Source organism: Macaca mulatta, chromosome 7 (assembly GCF_049350105.2).
Source record: "Macaca mulatta isolate MMU2019108-1 chromosome 7, T2T-MMU8v2.0, whole genome shotgun sequence".
Lineage (NCBI taxonomy): Eukaryota > Metazoa > Chordata > Mammalia > Primates > Cercopithecidae > Macaca > Macaca mulatta.
The window spans coordinates 22199804-22222294 of NC_133412.1; the positions used below are offsets into that span (position 1 = coordinate 22199804).

General features: G+C 41.8%; 1 protein-coding gene across 1 annotated transcript; it reads right to left on the reverse strand.

The window, feature by feature from the left end:
* Positions 1–2456: 2456 nt before the first annotated feature.
* LOC713791 (U3 small nucleolar ribonucleoprotein MPP10) lies at positions 2457–11691 on the reverse strand (the record flags this gene model as incomplete). The annotated part of the gene is given in 7 exon segments (XM_028850870.2): positions 2457–7960; positions 8805–8856; positions 8859–8924; positions 8927–8957; positions 9304–9776; positions 9779–9981; positions 11558–11691. Coding segments are annotated over 7 exon segments (1146 nt in total), but the record flags the coding sequence as incomplete, so codon positions are not given.
* Positions 11692–22491: the final 10800 nt, after the last annotated feature.

The following is a 22491-nucleotide window of genomic DNA, read 5'->3' on the forward strand; positions in this document are numbered from 1 at the left end:
AAGTTAACTCCATCATACTTTTCACGTTCCGCCTGCATGCAGCTGAGTAGCCTTTGGTGGTTTTGGAGACAGTAGAGAGCCACCCCTCTCTGCATTTGTGTGATGTTGTCTAGTTCATGGAGGGGTCCACCAAGGTGTGCTGAATCAGATAGGCTGAGAGGATGGGAGATATCACAAGAATCTACTACTACCAACATATGGCTTCTCCTCCCTGGACCAGAGGGAAGAAAAAGAGTAAAAATAGAGGCTGAGAATCACACAGGAACCAAATGCTGCTCAGTCTCTTCCTGAGATTTGACCTGGGAGTTTACAAAACAAAACCAGTCCCTTTCAAGCCTTGTAAGATGGAAGAAGCTGTTTCAGAGAGTACTAACATTTTAGATAGAGCAGGCCTTACCCAGATTTGAAAGGCTGAATGAAACCCCCTCCCCACTCCCAAATATTTTCACCCACTAAGCCTAAATTTTTCACTTCAGTTCCTGCCAGGAATCCTATCAAATTAGGTATTTATTTTCATATATTCTTTTTTGATATCAAGCAAATTATCACAATTTCACATGGTTTCAGAAAATAAGTGCAAAAGGCTCAGTAATTATCCTAAGGAAAGGAATAAAAATTTATTAAAGTACGAAGATGTTCATTATAGCATTTTTTATTTTCATGTTTATGTGTTCAATATTCATTTTTAGTGAGACATAGTTAACACACAATAAAAGGCACCGATTTTAAGCAGTTTGATGACTTTTTGGCAAATTAACACATCCTGCTCTCACAACCACACCACAATCAAGGTGTAGAACATTCCATTACTCCTAAAATGTTCCCTATACTCCGTTTGAAGATGATCCTCCTAACTCTGGTGCCAGGCAACACTCATGTGCCTTTTTTTTTTTTTTTTCTTAAGACAGAGTCTTGCTCTGTCACCCAGGCTGGAGTACAGTGGCACCATCTCGGCTCACTGCAAGCTCTGCCTCCTGGGTTCATGTCATTCTCCTGCCTCAGTCTCCCAAGTAGCTGGGACTACAGGTGCCCGCCACCATGCCTGGCTAATTTTTTTGTATTTTTAGTAGAGACGGGGTTTCACTGTGTTAGCCAGGATGGTCTGGATCTCCTGAACTCATGATCCACCCGCCTCAGCCTCCCAAAGTTCTGGGATTACAGGTGTGAGCCACCACACCCGGCGTGCCTTTTATAACTATAGATTAGTTTTGCCTGCTGTAGAATGCCACATAAATGAAATCACACAGTATGTGCTATTTTAGGTCTGGCCTCTTATATTCAGTATAATGTGTGAAATTTATCCATGCTGTGACATGCTTCAGTAGTCCATTCCTTTTTGTTAACATTATTTCTGCATCTGTAACCACACTTAATATGGAAAGTCTTTTTTTTTTTTTTGAGATGGAGTCTCATTCCTGTCAACCAGGCTGGAGTACAGTGGCATGATCTCAGTTCACTGCAAGCTCTGCCTCCCGGGTTCGAGGGATTCTCCTGCCTCAGCCTCCCAAGTAGCTGGGATTACAAGCGCCCACCACCACGCCCAGCTAATTTTTTTGTATTAATAGAGACGGGGTTTCACCATGTTGGCCACGCTGGTCTCGAACTCCTGACCTCAGGTGATCCACTTGCCTCGGCCTCCCAAAGTGCTGGGATTAGAGGCATGAGCTACCATGCTGGGCCAAGTCTTTTAAATTCTACCCATTTTAGTGAATATGATCTGGGATCTCCTTGTGGTTTTAATTTGCATTTCTTGAATGACTTCTTATGCTGAACAGCTTTTTGTGTGCTCATTAGCTATTTTTATATCTTATTGTCTTCTTTGACATGTCTCTTTTATCCACTTTATTAGATTGTCTTTTCTGTATTGATTTATAATGCTTTTTAAAAATGAAACCACCTACATGGGGCAGGGCGTGGGGGCTCACGCCTATAATCCCAGCACTTTGGGAGGCTGAGGCAAGGATCACTTGAGGCCAGGAGTTCAACACAAGCCTGACCAACACGGTGAAACCCCATCTCTATTGAAAATACAAAAACAAGCCAGGCATGGTGGCGCACGCCTATAATCCCAGCTATTCAGGAGGCTGAGGCAGGAGAATCATTTGAACCTGGGAGGTGGAGGTTGCAGTGAGCCAAGATCACATCACCGCACTCCAGCCTGAGTGACAGAGTGAGTGACACTCTGAAAAAAAAAAGACCCTACATGTCAGAAAACAGAGATTACGTATTTACATATACAACAAGCTTTTGAAGGCTTCCACCAAGATATAGCAAAACCATCCTTACCAAATTGATAACTGTGCCTAGAAGTGAGGTTGTTCAGACAATTCAATGCATTTAGTCAATAAATGGATAATGGACCATGTTGTCTCATCAATATTCTGTAAGTATCCTTTGTTAGTTGTTATTTTCCTCTTTACCTTTATAATAAGTGTCAAGATTTTGATTCCCAGGTGTTTTTTTTTTTTTTTTTTGCAATTTAATAATTTTTCAAGGAGTCAATTTCAACCAAACACCACATGTTCTCACTCATAGGTGGGAATTGAACAATGAGAACAATTGGACACAGGAAGGGGAACATCACACACCGGGGCCTGTTGTGAGGTGGGGGGAAGGGGGAGGGATAGCATTAGGAGATATACCTTATGTAATTGATGAGTTAATGGGTGCAGCACACCAACATGGCACATGTATACATATGTAACAAACCTGCACGTTGTGCACATGTACCCTAGAACATTAAGTATAATAAAAAAAAACCCAAATATGTTCTCCAGTTGATGTGCTATAATATATAGTACACACATATACACATATATATAATTGCTTAAAAATAGCTCATGTGGTCTTATCTAAATCACTATGATGAGATAGAGGAGATATTCACACAGGAATCTTGGTGGCTAGACAGATATTCATTGAGTAAAAATGAATTTTGATGTTACTAAATTAAAAATTTCCAATAAAAATTGTCCAGAGGGGCTAGGCACAGTGGCTCACCCCCATAATCCCAGCACTTTGGGAGGCCAAGGCAGGTAGGTCACATGAGGCCAGGAGTTCAAGACCAGCCTGGACAACATGGTGAAACCCTGTCTCTACTAAAAATACAAAAATTAGCTGGGCATGGTGGTGCAAATCTGTAATCCCAGCTACTCAGGAGGCTGAGGCACAAGAATTGCTTGAACTTGGGGGGCAGAAGTTGCAGTGAGCTGAGATCACGCCAGTGCCCTCCAGCCTGGGTGACAGAGTGAGACTTGGCTCTGTCTCAAAAAAAAAAATACTGTTCACAGGATACACTTAACCATGAACACAAACTATCCACCACTTAAATTAGGACTTCAAAATAACCAGAACTTTTATAAAGAAGAACCCACTGGAAAAGGTCATAACTGGAGATTTTTAAAAATACATGTTTAAAATAGAGATTTTAGAAATGATATGAGTATTGATAATAAGGTCTAGAATTTGCCATGGGTGAGGTAGCTAGAAAGTTGTGTAGTGATAAGCTATTACAAAGGAAATGATTATTGGAAGTCATCAAGAAATCTGGAGGATAAGGCATTTGAAGTTTTATGCAGATAGATGCTAATGTTGCACATGATATTTGAAGTTAGAAAAACTGGTCCTTGGTCCCAGATCTGCCTTTTATAGGTTGCATAGTCTTTTTCTCAGCTATTAATATAAAATAGTGACAATAACGGTGATGATGGTGGTGTCTGGCAATGATGATGATGATGTCAGACGATGATATTGGTGGTGATAACAAAAATGATGACTGATTAACTTACCTATTCACAGCCTTAAGGACAGTATATGTGAAGGCAGTTTGTAAACTATAAGGCTCAATACAAATGTAAAATGTTGCTTTTATAATTTGAGGCATCACTTGGTCATTATATTAGCTGGGGTTCAACCAGAGAAACAGAACCAGCAGGAGATATATATTAAGAAATCTGATCGCAAGAAATTTGCTTATGCAACTGTAGGGACTGGCTAGGCATGTCCAAAATCCACAGATCAGGCCATAGTAAGAGTAAGCTGAATCCTCAGGCACGAGCTGAAGCAGTCCAAAGGCAGAATTTCTTCTTCTGGGAAGCCTCAATTCTGCCTTTAAGAACTCTCAACTGATTGAATCAGGCCCACCCAGATTATCTAGAGTAATTTCCACCACTTAAAGACAACTGATTACATGAAAAAATGCTCATCATCACTGGCCATCAGAGAAATGCAAATCAAAACCACAATGAGATACCACAGTTAGAATGGCAACCATTAAAAAGTCAGGAAACAACAGGTGCTGGAGAGGATGTGGAGAAGTAGGAACACTTTTACACTGTTGGTGGCACTGTAAACTAGTTCAACCATTGTGGAAAACAGTGTGGCGATTCCTCAAGGATCTAGAACTAGAAATACCATTTGACCCGGCCATCCCATTACTGGGTATATACCCAAAGAATTATAAATTATGCTGCTATAAAGACACATGCACACGTATGTTTATTGCAGCTACTATTCACAATAGCAAAGACTTGGAATCAACCCAAATGTCCATCAGTGACAGACTGGATTAAGAAAATGTGGCACATATACACCATGGAATACTATGCAGCCATAAAAAAGGATGAGTTCATGTCCTGTGCAGAGACATGGATGCAGCTGGAAACCATCATTCTCAGCAAACTATCGCAAGAACAGAAAACCAAACACCGCATGTTCTCACTCAGGTGGGAATTGAACAATGAGATCACTTGGACACAGGAAGGGGAAAATCACACACTGGGGCCTGTTGTGGGGTGGGAGGATGGGGGAGGGATAGCATTAGGAGATATACCTAATGTAAATGACGAGTTAAGGGTGCAGCACACCAACATGGCACATGTATACATATGTAACAAACCTGCATGTTGTGCACATGTACTCTCGAACTTAAAGTATAATAAAAAAAAAGAAAAAATAAATTTCTTTAAATTAAAAAAAAAAAGACAACTGATTATGGACTTTAACCATATCTACAAAATATCTTGACAACACCACCTAGATTAATGTTTGATTGAATAATGGGGGACTATAACCCAGACGAGTTGGCACATAAAACTGACAATCACAGTCACATACTATTTTGTGTTCATGAGTTCATTATTTAGCTTCTTTGAGCCTGGGTTTCTACATCTCTGAAATGGGAATAACTATCTACTTCACAGGGCAGTCATGAGGATCCAGTGGAATCCTATGTGTTTAAATGAATGTTAACTATAGTAGTCTGCCTTATCCACAGAAGACGCATTCCAAGACCTCTAATGGATGACTGAATACTGCAGATAGTACCACATCCTATGTACACTTTTTCCTATATGTACATACGTATGATAAAGTTTAATTCATAAATTAGACATAGTAAGATATTAACAACAACTAGCAATAAAATAGAACATCTATAAAAATACAGTGGTCCCCCTTATCCATGCGGGATGCCCTCCCAGACCCCCAGCAGATGGCTAAAACTGTGGATAGCACTAAACCCTAGCCAAGGAACATCAAGGTCACCTTTTCACTTAAAGGAAGCACTCATTTACAGCTTCTCTTTGGTATATGCAAACTGCCGGCATCACTACTTTTGCACTTTGGGGGCATTATTAAGTAAAACAAGGGTTATTTGAACACAAGCATTGCAATATTGTGACAGTTGATCTGATAGCCAAGGCCACTACTAAGTGGCTAATGGGCAAGCAGTATTACAGTGCGGAAACGGTGGACAAAACGATGATTCTTGTCCCAGGCAAGACAGTGTGAGATTTCATCACACTACTCAGAACGGAATGCAATTTAAAATTTATGAATTATTTCTAGAATTTTCCATCGAATATTTTCAGACCATGGTTGACCACAGGTAACTGAAACTGCAGGAAGTGAAACCATGGATAAGGGGGGACTACTGTATAAGAGTGAAAATTAAGGAGCTATCAACAGTAGGAAATTAAATTTAGCTAGCTAACCCTTATAAAAATGAAACCTAGACCCTGGGCCTCCCTGGCACCAACTCTTAGTTAACAGGAAAAAAAAAATTACCACCTGCCCATCTATTTCACTGATAACTTGTATAAATTTGTCAGCTACCTAAGAGACTGAGTGATTCACACCACAGTTCTTTAAAAAATAATTCTCATGTAAACAATTGTTTTAAAATGTTTCAGTAACACCAGCCTGTCATCCAAGTTGACACTTTCCCATGGTCCTGGACAAGGCTCAATTCCCTTGCTTTGTCCTTGGGGAGCTGAGCAGAACAATTGCTTTCAGTCTCACAATCTTCTGAAGCAATTCAGCTTCCTAATATTGATATTTAAATCAAACTCACTTTGAGTAGATGACTGAGCCATCTCCTTTATGAAGGAGAAAAATCCCTGCACATACCATAAACCCCACATAAACCAAGCAATATAAAAGATTCAGATCAAGGTGAATAATATGCAAAATAAGGATTTCTTCTACATGCACAATAATGGTGCTTTGGAATTCATTTTTCAAAGTTGCGTCTTAAAGGTATGTTCTCCAGGCCAAAAAGTAATTGCAAATTCACCTCAGCAGGTTGAGAGAAACTCAGAATTTGTCTGAGAAAATACTTTTGCAATTTGTAGAGGATGGCATTTGGGAGGATATTAGGTTCTACAGCAGTTAGGATCGGGATTAATAGCCACAGGTAAGCAGAACCGAAATAACACTAAAGCTGATGGAAGATACAGTTTTTGTCAGTTCTCAAGAGTGCCAATCTTCCCAAATAGAGTTTCATTCACCTGCCCAATTTTCACTGGGTCAAATCACATTATATATTTCATAATCACCAATTCCCAGACAGCCAAGCAATTGAATACAATGAAATCCTTAAATGTCTCTCTTGCCCATGTTCTACAGTTCAACTCCATCTTTTCTTCTCTTATTTTTCTATATGCTTTATCCCAAATCAAAGATCAATTGGTCATAAGTATTTAACCAGCAACAATCTTTGAATGCCTACTATGTGTCAGGCACCTTTATAATAAACTAAGATTATAATAAAATATAAAATAATATTCTCTTGATTTCAGAGACCAGGACATGTGATAATTTTAAAAATCACTATAACATGAGATGTGAAATAAGATGTAGGTGAAAGTGCTCTAGGTGCCCAGAAGGAGAAACGCCAAATAGAGCTGAGCAGGGGGACAAGAAGTTTGAATTGCTTCTTGAAGGTGGGAAAGTGCCTTCCAGACACAACTGACACTTAATGAATATTTACTACATATCCTAAAGTCAGCTGAGTACTTTATGTGTGTTAAATAGAAACCACAGGCTGGGCTCGGTGGCTCAAGCCTGTAATCCCAGCACTTTGAGACTTCAAAATAACCAGAACTTTTATAAAGAAGAACCCACCGGAAAAGGTCATAACTGGAGATTTTTAAAAATACATGTTTAAAATAGAGATTTTAGAAATGATATGAGTACTGATAATAAGGTCTAGAATTTGCCATGGGTGAGGTAGCTAGAAAGTTGTGTGGTGATAAGCTATTATAAAGGAAATGATTATTGGAAGTCATCAAGAAACCTGGAGGATAAGGCATTTGAAGTTTTATGCAGATAGTTTTATGCAGATAGATGCTAATGTTGCACATAATATTTGAAGTTAGAAAAACTGGTCCTTGGTCCATCTCAAAAAAAAAAAAAAGAAAGAAAAAGAAAAATAGGGAAGATTTGTTAGTATTCTGTGAGTTCCACAATCATGTCAAGCATATTAAAAATTCCTTAAATTCCTATTACCTTTTCCTGTTTTTTTTCACAAGAGGATTTAACTTCATCAGAATTTTTCTTTACATTTAAAACACCTGCATCTTCAGTTGCCTCATCATCCGGCAAAGCAAAGTTCACTCTTTTCAAGCTGTCTTTACATTGTTTACTGTCTTCACTTTCTTCCAGATCATCATCTTCATCCCTACAATACCAAAACTCCTATAAAAAGAAATATTATACTGCTTTCCATTAGAAAAACAAAAGGAAACATCTTTTCGGGCCGGGCGCGGTGGCTCAAGCCTGTAATCCCAGCACTTTGGGAGGCCGAGACGGGCGGATCATGAGGTCAGGAGATCGAGACCATCCTGGCTAACACCGTGAAACCCCGTCTCTACTAAAAATACAAAAAAAAAACTAGCCGGGCGAGGTGGCGGGCGCCTGTAGTCCCAGCTACTCCGGAGGCTGAGGCAGGAGAATGGCCTAAACCCGGGAGGCGGAGCTTGCAGTGAGCTGAGATCCGGCCACTGCACTCCAGCCCGGGCTACAGAGCAAGACTCCGTCTCAAAAAAAAAAAAAAAAAAAAAAAAGAAACATCTTTTCCCTTAATAGAGTTCTTCTTTTATATGCCTAATGCAACAAAATACTCAGAACTTCCAAAACCATTCAGGTATTAAGGAACAGAAGGTATCATTTAAGTGAAATGCTATATAAGAAACAGAACAAAAAGCATCCAATATATAGAAAATAAATTGTTCATCAATCTATAATGCAAACCTCCTATCTCACAAAAATAACAGGATTTTGGGGGCACAAAACCAAATCAAAGTTCCTTGTAAGAAAGGTTTAATTGCTACTGTCAGTAACATTTTTCATAATTAAATGATCTCTAATATCCCTTTAAATCCAGAGACTTTTCTCTGGCTATCTTGAGAGTATCTGATATGACAGAATCTAACTTCTTAAAACAAACATGTGAAAACTACAAGTACAAATACATGATTGGGCAATTCCAGCTCACAATGTAAAGGATGGTTCAAAATACTCACATTTCAGAAATGCTTAGTTCTTCTGCTGCTTCTTCAACAATTTCATCATCTTGTTTGAACCCAGCTCATCATCATGATCACTTGCTATGTCTTCATCACTTTCGACTGGATCAAAAAAACTTTGTACTTCACATTTCTGAAACTTTTACCTGACTAAAATAAAAAGACTTTTTAAACTATTAGGAATAGAAAAATACCTTATTAACACATGTATATATACTTATGTATACTATATGTCTCCATTACTAACTTAATAACACTACAAGCCAAAAATAGTTATTAGGTGAAATTGGCAACTAAAAACACTACCATAAAACTATTGTAAGAACAACTGGAACATAAACTGAATGGAAGTACAGATTCATTTATAACTGATAAGATAGAGCACAATATTTCTTAGCTCTAAATCTTCTGACTACAATTACATCTCTCCTAGAAAAACAGAACAAAAGCTAATTGGAGGAGGAGGAAAGTGCTCTCTCCTCTGTCAAAACTTTACCTTAAGTGTTTTACTTCCAAACAGTCCCCCCTCATCTTCATCAGAATCAATATCTTCAAAAAAATCAGTATCTTCCACCTCATCATCATTATCATCTTTTTGTTCCTCTTCTTTTTCCCTGTTTTCTAAATCGGCCTCATTTTCAGAGAGTTGGAAGAATTTCTTGTCTACTATGGACTTTTCTCTTGGTTTTCCATGTCCTTTGTTTTGCACCTTGCTCTGCTGTTCCAGTTTGTCGATATCAAAGTCATGGTCAGAATCCTCATCACTGAAAACTGGGTTTTTCCTCAGATCGAATTTGCTTGAGTTTTTAGCTCTCTCACCCACTTCAGGATTGTCACCACCCATATCTGACATTTCCTCCTCCTCCTCTAAATCTTCTAGGTCCTCCTGGCCATCAGCCTCTGTCTCTGAACCATCCTCTTCACCCTCCTGTTTTTCACTCTCTGAGAGAAGACTGATACCTTCATCTTTGTTTCACTAACTGCACTCTGGAAGCATTGTAAAATTGGTTCATTTTGCAATTCCAGTTGTTGCAAAGTCTGCTCATCATCAAAACTTTCTATCACAAGTTTTTGTAAAGGGCTTCCACAGATCCTACCATTCTCTAACATTTTATTAAAGTCATAAAGCACTTTTGTTAAAGAAGTGAACTTTGATGCCAATCCATCTTGAATCCTATAGGGAGGAATTAAATGAGATTTAGAGTTATAGGTAATAATTTCACAGCCCTCTTAATTAAAAGAAAAATAAAAACCCAAACTCTTATAAAATCAAATTTGAATGAAGTGTAAGTATAGATTCTGGCCCCAGCAACACATAAGCTGATGAGCCACACTGATATATGAAACCTGTCAACCAAGTATTTGTGAATCAGCTGTATAGATTTTAGGCAGGAAAAGCATTACAAATCTATTTGCTTGGAGATATATAGTGAATTAGCCTTAAATTACCAACTCTGCTACATTATATACCACTCCATTCATTTATTCCCTTATTCCTTCAGTGATCAACATTTACTTTGGCTACAGTAGTCAAGGAAAACCTCTCTTAGATATGACATCTGAGGTGAAACCTACAGATAAGGATAGTCTTATAAAGACCAGGAAACATGTATTCCAGGCAGAAGATACAGCAAGAACAAATTCTCTAAGATGCAATTGAGCTTGGTAAGCCTGAGGAATAAAAAAGTGAGCATGGCTAGAGTGTGAAGGAGGCAGAAGGTGAAGTTGGAGAGTCTGATGGGAGCCAAATTCTGCGGGGCTCAAGGGTAAGAGTTCGCCATTTTAAGTGTAATAAGAAAACATGAGATTTTAAGCCGAAGGATGAAATGATGATTTACACTAAGGAAAAAGAAAGGGAGGAAGGAGGAGGAAGAAAGTAGAGTGATTAGAAGGTTGATGCAGAATTCCAGGCAAAGGATGATGGTGATTTAAGCTGGAGTTAGAGCAGTGAATATGCTGAGTACAGTTTGGAGGTATAACTGACAGGATTGCTAAGGAATTAGATACAGAATAGAGAAAAATGAAGTCATCAAAGCAGCAGCCTAGTTTTATGTGTGAGCAACTGGAAAGACAGAACTGCCATTTACTGTGATAGGCAAGGCTTGAGTGGTGGAGCATAGGGAAAGGACTTCAGAGGATGGCAGTATAGGTGGGTAGAAACAACATTCTACTCTATTTTGGACACAGTGCATTTGCGATGCTGAGAGTACCAAAATTAAAAAAATCATTAAAAGCCGTACAGTGCGGATATCCCAGTTGCGCGCTACTGAATTCCAACTAAGCTCAGTCTGTAGTTGCTAAGAGCCGGGAACTCAAGGGAGAAGTTGGAGTTTGAAATATAAATGAGTTATAATTTTATAGATCATATTTGAAGTTCTTCAACAAAATAGGCATAAAACGCTTGTGCTGGAAAGAGGCATGAAAGTTCTAATTCTCAAGAAGCTTAGTTGGGGTGGGTAGACAAATGACAGTTTGTACTTTCAATAACGTATGATGACAGGTAAACACTGAGTGCTTTAGGAGCACATAGGCAGAAGAAGAAACCAACACAGTTTGTGTGTAGGGGGATGGCGGCCGTAATAAGCCTCAAGGGGAGCTTCTAGGCGTTAATAGCTGAGGTCAGGTTGATTTCAATAACATTCAACTGAGAGATCCATACGGTAAAAATTTTAACAATTTTAAAAATTTTGATAGCCTAGGAAAGTATAAACCCTGAAATGTGGGGGAAAGTGATTTACATTTCCTCTTACCCTCCCCCAGCTCCACAATTTGCCAGGGGTCTGCAATCCGCTTCCACGTGAGACCGCCGTCGCACCCCAAGCCCGGGATCTGCGCACTTATGTGAGGATGCACTGGGGCCAGCCGGTGGCTTTGGGGACCTCCGTCAGACGCCGCTCCAGGGTCCCTCGGCGCCAGGCCAGTGGGGCCATGGCTGTCTGCAGCTCCTGACACAACGCTGCAAGCAAGGCAAGAGAAACCGCGCCGCAAGGATGTGCGCCGCCAGGAAACCGCACCGCAAGGATGTGCCTAGCGCAACTTGGGAGCTCAGAGCCAAAGTTCCCCTGCGCACAAGTTCCGGACTCACTCCAAGTCCGAGCCAATGGCAGCGCGAGCGCTTTCGCGTGTGCAGAGGGGCGGGAAATAAAAATTGCTACTGGTCAACCCAAGCACCTTTGAACTGTTTCCAAACCTCGTTTTGTATTTTTCAGGGGCCCACAAAGGATGGCGCCTCCTGGCTTTAATTTCTGCTTTAGGTAAAGTGGGCTGTTGTATGCAGTAGGAAATCAGTGGCCTTCGCCAGGCCCCCTGCCGGTGGCCCCGCCCTCCGCCGCGCACCTCCCTCAATCAGCAGCTGCTGGGGAGGCAGCGGAGATGGCTGGTGCTGAAGGCGGTGGCTGCCAATGCATTAGGTGAATACCGGGCGCCAGCGAAGGTCGCGGTGGGTTGGGGCGCGTGGGAATGGAGCCCGGGGGAGAAGGAGGCCTCAACGCGGCCAAAGCACCTTGACGATGTGCTGTCTCCCCGCGGGTGCGTTCTGCGGCCACTGCTGGCACCTAGGCAGAGGGTACCTTCCAGAAACGGCTCAGCTTAGTGCGGGAATGGCCTTCTTGTGCATGAGTCCCACTGCCACTCGGGAGCTGTGCGCCCTGGGCGCTGCACCTTCCAGTATGTGGGCGGGAGAGGCGGGGGATCTTGTCCAGAGGGTCCGACAGGACAGGGACTGAGATAAATGGAATCCGGTAGGTAAGTGTTATTTTGCCGCTCACCCATAAAGAGGCTGGGGGAGAAAACAGAAAGGAGAGCAAGTCCTGTTTAAAAAAAAAAAAAAAAAATCTGGCCAGGAGCGGTGGCTTACGCCTGTAATCCCAGCACTTTGGGAGGCCCAGGCGGCGGATCACAAGTCAGAAGACCGAGACCATCCTGGCTGCTACGGTGAAACCCTGTCTCTACTAAAAATACAAAAAATTAGCCGGGCATGGTGGCATGCACCTGTAGTTCCAGCTACTCAGGAGGCTGAGGCAGGAGAACAGCGTGAACCCGGGAGGGGGAGCCTGCAGTGAGCCAAGATCACGCCACTGCACCCCAGCCTGGGCAACAGAGCAAGACTCTGTCTAAATAAAATAAAATAAAATAAAATAAAATGAAATAAAATAAAATACAGGGCCTGAAGGTGAGTAATAGCAAGATGGCTGTCACAGGACCTACAAAGGGGAGAAGCCATGTCGCCCAACTCCAGAGGTTGGTATAAGAGTTTGAGAGGCGTTGTCTGATTTCAGAAGCCTTTTTATGTAAATGCCGGGCAATGTCTCATACTCTCCCTGACTCGTTAGTGTAAAAGCAACACTCTTCCCCTAAGAAGGTGCAAAGTCCTCCTTTCTCAGCAGCAAGGAGGTTTAGGCCTCAGCAGTTTTGGAAAATCACTGCTGCCAAAGAGTATATTTGGGATTGTAGAGTAAGAATAGATTTTGTTATTTCTCACAAACAATCTGAGACACCCTTTGAGAGTGTGCGGTAGCAGGAGAGTGAAGTGGACAAACCTGCTATTCCAGTTCCTGTAGCAGTGGCCATTCCTAACCCTATAACTAGGGGTATTAGTTGTATGGCCCTGCACTGATGGACTTGTGCTTTGAGATGCATTGATAGGGTTTGATTTCCTGGGGCAATATCAATGTTGGGACTTAGGAAGACTAAGGTGCAGGTGCCTGTCCAGTTGGTGGAGAGGCAGATATGGGTTGAAGTTCCACATAAGAAGAATATGTCTGGCCAGGCACGGCGGCTCACATCTGTAATCCCAGCACTTTGGGAGGCCGACACGGGTGGATCATGAGGTCAGGAGATTGAGACCATCCTGGTTAACACAGTGAAACCCCGTCTCTACTAAAAATAATAAAAAAATGAGCCAGGCATGGTGGCAGACACCTGTAGTCCCAGCTACTTGGGAGGCTGAGGCAGGAGAATGGCGTGAACCTGGGAGGCGGAACACTGGAGCTTGCAGTGAGCCAAGACTGCGCAACTGCACTCCAGCCTGGGCAACTCCATCTCAAAAAAAAAAAAAAAAAGAATATGCCTTGGCTGTAGACAGAACTGGTTGTGTATGTTAAACAGGTGTGTGAGTTTGTTGTTTTCATTTTCCCATACCCCTAGAGTACTTGCCAAGGTAGCTCTGGTGAGCAGCTGGAAATGGGTATGGGGAGCAAACTGAGTGGCTCCCTGTGTTCTATTTTCCCATTGGAGAGAAAACTGTTTTGTATCTACTGGGAACTATTCAAGGGAGTGATTGAAAAAGGGGATGAGAAGGCAATCATTAATGGTGGGGGCGCTGCTGCAGGGAATCCAGGGGTGAATGGTCATGCAGGGAGTACGTTTGCCGTTACAAAACCCGGACTGTTTGTTAAGCAGGGAGGAGGTGATGATTTTTGGAGGCCCTGAGAAGCGGACAAGCCATCTGAATGGAGCTGTTTGGGTGACTCAGAAGTTACCATGATCAGTTGGGGCTTGAAGTTGTAGAGTGTAACTACACTGATAGGATAGTAGGTGCCCCAGGGGCAGGCCTGATAACAGGTTGTGCTGGATGCATAAAGGGGCTTGGAAAGTTAAGACAGTATTTGTGGTTATAGGGTCGTGTATGGGCTTTTCACTGCTCATGTAATAGGTGTGGTTGGAAATGTAAGAGAGTAAAAGCTGGATTGCGCATCCTGTTAGGGCATTCTTGGTAAGCTTTGGGGAAGCCGAAATCTAGGAATTATTTCATGAATTAGGACTTTAACCACTTCCCAAGCCTTCTCTGTCTTACAGGGGAAGGCTTCTATCCAATTTGTAAAAGTGTCGACACAGACCAACAAGTATTGAAATCCCCTTGGCTTAGGCATATGGGTGACATCTAACTGCCAGTCCTCTCCAAGATAGTGCCCTGTTCTTTGTTCCCCCAGAGGGGCCTTACGATGGACCAAGGGATTTTTGCTTTGGCACACCTCACAGGCTTTGACTACTTGTTGGATGGTCTGGAGGATATTTGGCCCTGTAAATAAGGATTTGACCATTTGATGAGTGTTTTCAATACCCATATGAAAAGTTTGGTGAAGGGTCTTAAGTATTTTCCATTGACTGGCTTTGGGCATGAATACCTTTCCCTCTTCTGTCATTAACCACCCGAGGGGAGGAAACTACACCCCCATGAAAGTCCCCATTCTGTTTCAGTCAGGGAATTCTGGGGCTTAATCTCTTGCAGGGGGTTGTTCCATACCAAGGGTCCTTCCATAGATATTTCTAATGGGAGGTTCAGCCTGGCAGCAATTTTGACCTCAGTGTCTGTCCGATGATTTCCTTCTGCCTTTTCTCCTCCACCTTTTTGATGACTTTGGCAGTGTAAGACTGCCATCTCTTTGGGTTTTTGCACTGCATGCAATAACTTCATGATTACCTTGTGGTATTTAATGGGGGTTCCCCCAGAGGTTAGGAAATCCCTTTCTTTCTAAATTGCAGCATGGGCATGTAGGATAGATAAACATACTTTCTATCTGTATACACATTTATTCTTTTTCCCTTTCCCAGTTCTAAGGCTCAGGTAAGCACCACCGGTTCTGCTAACTGGGCACTGGTCCCTGGGGGAAGACGCTTACTTTCAAGTACTGTTACATCACTAACTATGGCATAACCTGCCATTCGTATCCCATTCCTCACAAATGAACTTCCATTGGTATATAGCTTAAAGTCAGGATTAGCTAAGGGGACTTCTAAGAGATCATCTTGGGCGGCATAAGTTGACTACAATTTATTGGCAGTCATGCTCGATTGGTTCCCCATCCTCTGGGAGAAAAGTGGCAGAGCTGAGGGCTGCACACATGCGTATTTGAAGCACTGGTCCCTCAAGGAGTAGCACCTGGTATCTAAGCAGGTGGTTGTCTGATAGCCACAAATTTCCTTTGGCACCTAGTATGCCGTTTACATCATGAGTAGTTCAGACAGTGAGATCCTTTCCTTGTATTATTTTGATAGCCTCTGATACTAAGATAGCAACCACTGCAACTACCTGTAAACAGTGAGGCCAGCCTTTTGCCGCTACAACAATTTCCTTACTTAGGTATGCCACTGGTTGTGGGGTTGTCCCACAAATCTGAGTAAAAACTCCAACAGCTATTCCCACTCTCTCTGTGATGTATAAAGAGAAGTTTTATCCTGTGGGAAGGCTTAAGGCTGAAGCTTGTACTAGGGCCTGGTTTAAGGTTTTGAAGGCTGTCTCTGCCTCTGGTTCCCATTCTACTAGATGAGTATTTGCCCTCTGGTGGCCTGGCCATCTCACTATATCCAGGGATCCATAGTCAGCAAAAGCCAGTGATTCCAAGGAACCCCTGCAACTGCTTTAATGTCTTAGGGCAAGGATAAGCCAGTATGGGCTGTATTTGTTCCTAGCTCAGGGCCCTGGTTCCTCTGGCTAAGATTAGGCCTAGATATTTGACTTGTTGTAGGCAGAGCTGGGCTTTCAGTTTAGATGCCTTGCACCCTTGATTAGCTAGAAAGTTCAAGAGATCTAGAGTAGCCTGCTGGCATGAGGCTTCTGAACTGTTGGCCAAAAGTAAATCATCCAGATTCCGTTCCAAGATGGCTGAATAGGAACAGCTCTGGTCTGCAGCTTCCAGCGTGATTAATGCAGAAGAGGGTGATTTCTCCATTTCCAACTAAAGTACCTCGTTCATCTCATTGGGACTGAATGGACAGTGGGTGCAGCCCACAGAGGGTGAGCTGAAGCAGGGCAGGGCATCGCCTCACCCAGGAAGTGCAAGGGATCGGGGAATTTCCCTTTTCTAGCCAAGGAAAGCTGTGACAGACTGTACCTGGAAAACTGGGACACTCTTGGCCAAATACTGTGCTTTTCCAATGGTCTTAGCAAATGGCACACCAGGAGATCATATCCTGCGCCTGGCTTGGTGGGTCCCACGCCCACAGAGACTTGCTCACAGCTAGCGCAGCAGTCTGAGGCAGCAGCCTGGCAGGGAAGGGGTGTCCGCCATTGCTGAGGCTTGAGTAGGTAAACAAAGCAGCTGGGGAAGCTCGAACTGGGCAGAGCCCACCACAGCTCTGCAAGGCCTGCTGCCTCTGTAGGTCTCACCTCTGGGGGCAGGGCATAGCTGAACAAAAGACAGCAGAAACTTCTGCAGACTTAAACGTCCCTGTCTGACAGCTCTGAAGAGAGCAGTGGCTCTCCCAGCACGGTGTTTGAGCTCTGAGAACGGACAGACTGCCTCCTCAAGTGGGTCCCTGGCCCCTGTGTAGCCTAATTGGGAGACACCTCCCAGTAAGGGCTGACTCACACTTCATACAGGTGGGTGCCCCTCTGGGATGAAGCTTCCAGAGGAATGAGCAGGTGGCAATGTTTGCTCTTCTGCAATATTTGCTGTTCTGCAGACTCCGGTGGGGATACCCAGGTAAACAGGGTCTGGAGTGGACCTCCAGCAAACTCCAACAGACCTGCAGCTGAGGGACCTGACTCTTAGAAGGAAAATTAACAAACAGAAAGGAATAACATCAACATCAACAAAAAGGACATGCACACCAAAACCCCATCGGTAGGTCACCAGCATCAAAGACTAAAGTTATATAAAACCACAAAGATGGGGAGAAACCAGAACAGAAAAGTGGAAAAATCTGAAAACCAGAGTGCCTCCTCTTCTCCAGAGGATCCCAGATCCTCGCCAGCAATGGAACAAAGCTGGACAGAGAATGACATTGACGAGCTGACAGAAGTAGGCTTCTGAAGGTTGGTAATAACAAACTTCTCCGAGTTAAAGGAGGATGTTTGAACCCATTGCAAAGAAACTAAAAACCTTGAAAAAAGATTACATGAATAGCTAACTAGAATAAGCAGTGTAGAGAAGACCTTAAATGACTTGATGGAGCTGAAAACCATGACACGAGAACTAAGTGATGCATGCACAAGCTTCAATAGCCGATTCGATCAAGTGGAAGAAAGGATATCAGTGATTGAAGATCAAATTAATGAAATAAAGTGAGAGGAGAAGTTTAGAGAAAAAAGAGTGAAAAGAAATGAATGAAGCCTCCAAGAAATATGGGACTATGTGAAAAGACCAAATCTACGTTTGATTGGTGTACCTGAAAGTGACAGGGACAATGGAACCAAGTTGGAAAACACACTTCAGGATATTATCCAGGAGAACTTCCACAACCTAGCAAGACAGGCCAACGTTCAAATCCAAGAAATACAGAGAACACCATAAAGATACTCCTTGAGAAGAGCAACCCCAAGACACATAATTGTCAGATTCACCAAGGTTGAAATGAAGGAAAAAATGTTAAGGGTAGCGAGAGAGAAAGGTTAGGTTACCCACAAAGGGAAGCCCATCAGACTAACAGCGGATCTCTTGGCAGAAACTCTACAAGCCAGAAGAGAGTGGAGGCCAATATTCAACACTCTTCAAGAAAAGAATTTTCAACCTAGAATTTCATATCCAGCCAAACTAAGCTTCATAAGTGAAGGAGAAATAAAATCGTTTACAGACAAGCAAATGCTGAGAGATTCTGTCACCACCAGGCCTGCCTTACAAGAGATCCTGAAGGAAGTACTAAACATGGAAGTGAACAACTGGCACGAGCCACTGCAAAAACATGCCAAATTTTGGCCAGGTGTGGTGGCTCATGCCTGTAATCCCAGCACTTTGGGAGGCCTAGGCAGGTGAATCACAAGGTCAGGAGATTGAGATCATCCTTGCTAACATGGAGAAACCCTGTCTCTACTAAAAATTCAAAACAATTAGCCAGACATAGTGGCAGGTGCCTGTAGTCCCAGCCATTCGGGAGGCTGAGGCAGAATGGTGTGAACCCAGGAGGCAGAGCTTGCAGTGAGCCAAGACTGCACCACTGCACTCCAGCCTGGGCAACAGAGTGAGATTCCATCTAAAAAAAAAAAAAAGCAAAAAGCGAAAACAAAACAATGCCAACTTTTAAAGACCATCAGTGCTAGGAAGAAACTGCATCAAATAACAGGCAAAATAACCAGCTAACTCACACATAACAATATTAACCTTAAATGTAAATGGACTAAAAGCTCCCAATTAAAAGAAACAGACTGGCAAATTGGATAAAGAATCAAGACCCATCAGTGTGCTGTATTCAGGAAAGCCAGCTCACATGCAGAGACACACGTCAGCTCAAAATAAAGGGATGGAGGAAGATCTACCAAGCAAATGGAAAGAAAAAAAAAAAAAAAAAAGCAGGGGTTACAATCCTAGCCTCTGATAAAACAGATTTTGAACCAACAAAGATCAAAAAGACAAAGAAGGTCATTACATAATGGTAAAGGGATCAATTCAACAAGAAGAGCTAACTATCCTAAATATATATGCACCCAATAGAGGAGCACCCAGATTCATAAAGCAAGTCCTTAGAGACCTACAAAGAGACATGGACACCCACACAATAATAATGGGAGACTTTAACATTCCACTGTCGGTATTAGACAGATCAGCGAGACAGAAGCTTAACAAGGATATCCAGGACTTGAACTCAGCTCTGCACCTAGCAGACCTAATAGACATCTACAGAACTCTTCACCCCAAATCAACAGAATATACATTCTTCTCAGCACCACATTGCATTTATTCCAAAATTCACCACATAGTTGGAAGTAAAACACTCCTCAGCAAATGTGAAAGAAAAAAATCACAACAAACTGTCTCTTAGACCACAGTGCAATCAAATTAGAACTCAGGATTAAGAAATTCACTCAGAACTGCAAAACTACACGAAAACTGAACAACCTGTTCCTGAATGACTACTGGGTAAATAATGAAATGAAGGCGAAATAAAGATGTTCTTTGAAACCAATGAAAACAAAGACACAATTTACCAGAATCTCTGAGACACATTTAAAGCAGTGTGTAGAGGGAAATTTATAGCACTAAATGCCCACAAGACAAAGCAGGAAAGATCTAAAATCAGCACCCTAAAATCACAATTAAAAGAACTAGAGAAGCAAGAGCAAACACATTCAAAAGCTAGCAGAATGCAAGAAATAACTAAGATCAGAGCAGAACTGAAGGAGATAGAGGCACAAAAAACCCTCCAAAAAATCAATGAATCCAGGAGCTGGTTTTTTGATAAGATCAACAAAATTGATAGACAGCTAGCAAGACTAATAAAGAAGAAAAGAGAGAATAATCAAATAGACGCAATAAAAATGATAAAGGGGATATCATCACTGATCCCACAGATACAAACTACCATCAGAGAATACTATACACACCTCTATACAAATAACTAGAACATCTAGAAGAAATGCATACATTCCTGGACTCATACACTGTCCCAAGACTAAACCAGGAAGAAGTTGAATCTCTGAATAGATCAATAACAGGTTCTGAATTTGAGGCAATAATTCATAGCCTACCAACCAAAAAAAGTCCAGGATCAGACGGATTCACAGTCAAATTCTACCAGAGGTACAAAGAGGAGCTGGTACCATTCCTTCTGAAACTATTCCCAACAATAGAAAAAGAGGAAATCCTCCCTAACTCATTTTATGAGGCCACCATCATCCTGATACCAAAGCCTGGCAGAGACACAACAAAAAAAGAGAAATTTAGACCAATATCCCTGATGAACATCGATGCAAAAATCCTCAATAAAATACTGGCAAACAGAATCCAGAAGCACATCAAAAAGCTTATCCACCACCATCAAGTTGGCTTCATCCCTGGGATTCAAGGCTGGTTCAACATACACAAATCAATAAATGTAATCCATCACATAAACAGAACCAACAACAAAAACCATATGACTATCTCAACAGATGCAGAAAAGGCCTTCAACAAAATTCAACAGCCCTTCATGCTAAAAACTCTCAATAAACTAGGTATTGACAGAACGTATCTCAAAATGATAAGAGCTATTTATTACAAACCCACAGCCAATATCATACAGAATGGGCAAAAACTGGAAGCATTCCTTTTGAAAACCAGCACAAGACAAGGATGCCCTCTTTCACCACTCCTATTCAACATAGTGTTGGAAGTTTTGGCTAGGGCAATCAGGCAAGAGAAAGAAATAAAGGGTATTCAATTAGGAAAAGAGGAAGTCAAATTGTCCCTGTTTGCAGATGACATGATTGTATATTTAGAAAACCCCATCGTCTCAGCTCAAAATCTCCTTAAGCTGATAAGCAACTTCAGCAAAGTCTCAGGATACAAAATCAATATGGAAAAATCACAAGCATTCCTATACGCCTATAACAGACAGAGACCCAAATCATGAGTGAACTCCCATTCACAATTGCTACAAAGAGAATAAAATACCTAGGAATCCAACTTAGAAGGGATGTGAAGGACCTCTTCAAGGAGAACCACAAACCACTGCTCAATGAAATAAAAGAGGACACAAACAAATGGAAGAACATTCCATGCTCATGGATAGGCAGAATCAATATCGTGAAAATGGTCATACTGCCCAAGGTAGTTTATAGATTCAATGCCATCCCCATCAAGCTACCAATGACTTTCTTCATAGAACTGGAAAAAACTACTTTAAAATTCATATGGAACCAAAAAAGAGCCTGCATTGCCAAGACAATCCTAAGCAAAAAGAACAAAGCTGGAGGCATCACACTACCTGACTTAAACTATACTACAAGACTACAGTAACCAAAACAGCATGGTACTGGTACCAAAACAGACAGATAGACCAATGGAACAGAACAGAGGCCTCTGAAATAACACCACATATCTACAACCATCTGATCTTTGACAAACCTGACAAAAACAAGCAATGGGGAAAGGATTCCCTATTTAATAAATGGTGCTGGGAAAGCTGGCTAGTCATATGTAGAAAGCTGAACCTGGATCTCTTCCTTACACCTTATACAAAAATTAAGTCAAGATAGATTAAAGACTTAGATGTTAGACCTAAAACCATAAAAACTCTAGAAGAAAACCTAGGCAATACCATTCATGACATAGGCATGGGCAAGGATTCATGACTAAAACACCAAAAGCAAGTCAACAAATGCCGAAATAGACAAATGGGATCTAATTAGGCTAAGGAGCTTCTGCACAGCATAAGAAATTACCGTCAGAGTTAACAGGCAACCTACAGAATGGGAGAAAATTTTTGCAATCTACCCATCTGACAAAGGGCTAATATCCAGAACCTGCAAAGAACCTAAACAAATTTCCAAAAAATAAAAATAAAATAAAAAATAAAACCCATCAAAAAGTGGGCAAAGGATATGAACAGATACTTCTCAAAAGAAGACATTTATGTAACAAACAGACACATGGAAAAATGCTCATCATCACTGGTCATCAGAGAAATGCAAATCAAAACCACAACGAGATACCATCTCATGCCAGTTAGAATGGCAATCATAAAAAGTCAGGAAACAACAGATGCTGAAGAGGATGTGAAGAAATAGGAACACTTTTACACTGTTGGTGGAAGTGTAAACTAGTTCATCCATTGTGGAAGACAGTGTGGCGATTCCCCAAGAATCTAGAACTAGAAATACCATTTGACCCAGTGATCCCATTACTGGGTGTATACCCAAAGGATTATAAGTCATGCTACTATAAAGACACATGCACACGTATGTTCATTGTGGCACAATTCACAATAGCAAAAACTTGGAACCAACCCAAATGTCCATCAGTGATGGACAGGATTAAGAAAATGTGGCACA